Genomic DNA, 2,861 nt, shown 5'->3' on the forward strand with positions numbered 1-2,861 from the left:
GGCAATAATCTTGAAAGCCAAGGCAAGTACCTGACTTTCTTTATGGAAAAAGAACAGATATGGAAAAAAATAGAGATTGAATATCAAAAGTCTAAAAGACTGAGAACCCAGGGCATGAATCTTTTAGGATAAGAGCTGGTTATCACTAAAAGAAATTGATGTTGAGGATAAGGAGATGAAAAATAAGACTTTTTGATGTGTACTCTTAATACATATCCTGAATGTGGGAATTCCATATCTTGCCCTCTGTAAGTTTAAAGGATTGATAAAAACATGAGATAAGTTTGGTTGAGCCCAGAATAGAGGGAACCTGAATCATGATTCTCTGGCAATTCTTCTGGAGAAGATCAGTGTCTAGCTTGATGCTGATAGGCAATAGTATTGGCTAAGTTTGGAGGGATGAGCAGTCTCATTGAGCTGCAAGCATCCCAGTGTGGTATAGGAAAGCTGCCTAGCATTCCTCTTCACTTCAGGGTGGTTGGAACACTAAATTACTGAGAGGAGTCTGAGGTTAGAATTGGCATAGAATACATGTATGGACCTGGTAGTCAAGGACCATAGCAAGCTAACAGACATCAATAGATGCCAGTCTATCTTGTAGAAAACCAAATGACATGAGTTATAGCTCAGCAGAGGCTAAAGATGGGATGGTTTGGGAATCTGATATCCCATACCTCCCTGATATAAAGACATATTCCTATCTATATATGACCCTTTCTTCACCCTCTCAGAGAACTTAGATCAACCCCTTTCACCAGCTTTTCCAATCACTCCGAACCAGATGTAAGAAGATGGGGAAAGGGGAGAATAAAGAATTGACTAACACACAGAGGTTAAGAAAAGAAAATATGAAAGTGATTGAATTTTTTTTTTTTTTAAAAATATACATATTTAATGTACAGGATTGTATTCCAGGTAAACACAGGCTTCTTATAGTGATGAATATTTAATTGCAAACATGAATACCCTAAGTTACACTTCTATATAAAGGAGAAACTTCAAATTCTGTTCTTTAGGAAGACATGGAAGCCAAGTAATACCTTAGGAGCAGCTATTGCCATTTCTCCCCTTTCCATGGGTGACCTAACATTTTACATGGATTAGTTACAAAAGGAAATATTAGGTTCCATCGAATTTAAGCACAAAATACAGCTAAAATTTATCACTCAGTTTCTATGAGTGTGAATAAATAAGTTAATTAAATATTAGGTTCAAGGCAGATTCCAAAACTAACTGAAGTATGACCAAAAAAAAAAAAGGTATATATATCTAATAGTCAGTTAATATAATCTTTGCAATTCAGTATGTTCCAGGCTTTCTTATCTATGCCAGTAAGATGCTTCCTTTTTTGTCCAATGTCTTCCATTGCTGGGCTCTAAGACATTAAACTCTTTAACATCATCAAGGATTTATCTTAGAAACAAACAACTTCTTTCTTCTTTCTAAAGGTCATGGTTGTTTTTTCTGCTACTTGCTTCTTTCAGCTAGTTATTAACTTCCTCATGTAAGAAGAAAACTTACTGAGCAAGAACAAGCAGTCTGTGTTGGCTGTCCCACAATGTGGTGGCTGGTTAATAAAGAAGACACCCACTTAACCTTTGTGTCATTTCGTTTCATCCAAAGAGTAAGTCAAAAAGGTCAAGGTTACAAAGGACTCATGACCAAGGTACAACTTTTACAAATATCTTTGAATGGCCAGGGAAAGTTTTAACTTCTTCAGTCATGTCCCCAAATGAGTTCTTAATGAACCAAGAACCCCTTCCCACCCATTACAGACCTCTAAGCACAGATGCTTCAAAGATTAGTTCAACATAAAACACAGATGCTTCAGGAGAGTGGACTAAAACAGGAGGATGTGGAATATAAGAAAGCGTGAAAAAAGAAACCCTCCCCAAAATATGCAGTTCACTAGGATTAAGAATATCATCAATATAAATCCCGTACCAGTCCACCTTCTGAGAAACTCCTTTTCCTATTGAGAAATCAAGATATTTTCAATCGTTTGCTTTCCCTTTCCACATTCTCTCTGATAGTCTGGAGTTTTCTGGAGTTCTGGATCAGGAACACCAAGCCCTCCCTAAAATCACTAGCCCCATGGTCTCTGCCAACGTTTTCAAGTTCATCAAACAAAGACAATGTCTGTTTGAGTTTGGCCTGAACGATTTTTTGCTCTTCTAATTCTGCAAGAAGGGCCTGCTTAGTGCACAATTCAGTCTTATACTTCTTCTGTAACTGTTCAATTTCTTTTTGGAGAAAGTGGAATTCTTCCTCACTGTAAGAATGTGTCTCCTGAGATTTATCTTCTGGAAGCAAGACGTTTGGGGGAATCCGCAAAATCAACTGTAAGAAGAGCTGCTCCATTTTGCCAAAAAGGTTATCAAAACGTCCTTTCATGAAGCAAAGAAACTTTTCTGTGCACTTGCGAATCTGGACTGGGCTAATCGCACAGTCTGGGATGCCATCCAGCTTCTTTAGAATAACCTGTTCAACAGCCTGCATCACTTCAAACAGGTAGTCTTGAAAGGCAATGTAGATCCTAAGCATGCAAGTCTGCGGTGTGAAGCCAAAGAACTGGGCCTCATAGGTCATTGGATCAACAGACATCTTGGTGTTTAGTTTTGTTTTTTGCTTTGTTAATTTTGACTGTGAACAACCCAAGCGACTATAAGAGAGATGAATTCGACCAAACACCAGCTTCCCGCCACCTCCTTTAAACCACCGCAGGCTGCCAGAGATAGGCGGCGCGGTTGACTCCCCCAGATTCTGACCGCTCTCTCGAAAGTGATTGAATTAAGATTAAGTTTTATGCTACCAGTGAAACTAGAGGACCAGAAATCTAGATTATGTTTAATTTTGGAAAG

At 38.4% G+C, this 2,861-nt stretch overlaps 1 protein-coding gene across 1 annotated transcript; it reads right to left on the bottom strand.

Annotated features, from left to right (window-relative positions):
• Window positions 1-1,983: 1,983 nt before the first annotated feature.
• LOC128070405 (protein MIS12 homolog) lies at window positions 1,984-2,642 on the bottom strand. Its single transcript, XM_052663721.1, has one exon. It carries the CDS (start codon window positions 2,602-2,604, stop codon window positions 1,984-1,986), a length of 621 nt encoding a protein of 206 aa, XP_052519681.1. The 5' UTR covers window positions 2,605-2,642.
• Between the last annotated feature and the right edge of the window lie 219 nt (window positions 2,643-2,861).

The sequence above is a fragment of the Budorcas taxicolor genome, chromosome X (assembly GCF_023091745.1).
Source record: "Budorcas taxicolor isolate Tak-1 chromosome X, Takin1.1, whole genome shotgun sequence".
NCBI classification, from domain to species: domain Eukaryota; kingdom Metazoa; phylum Chordata; class Mammalia; order Artiodactyla; family Bovidae; genus Budorcas; species Budorcas taxicolor.

What these genes read in the sequence shown, in the direction of transcription:
- LOC128070405 (XM_052663721.1), bottom strand. Translation starts at nt 2,604, where the DNA reads ATGTCTGTTGATCCAATGACCTATGAGGCCCAGTTCTTTGGCTTCACA.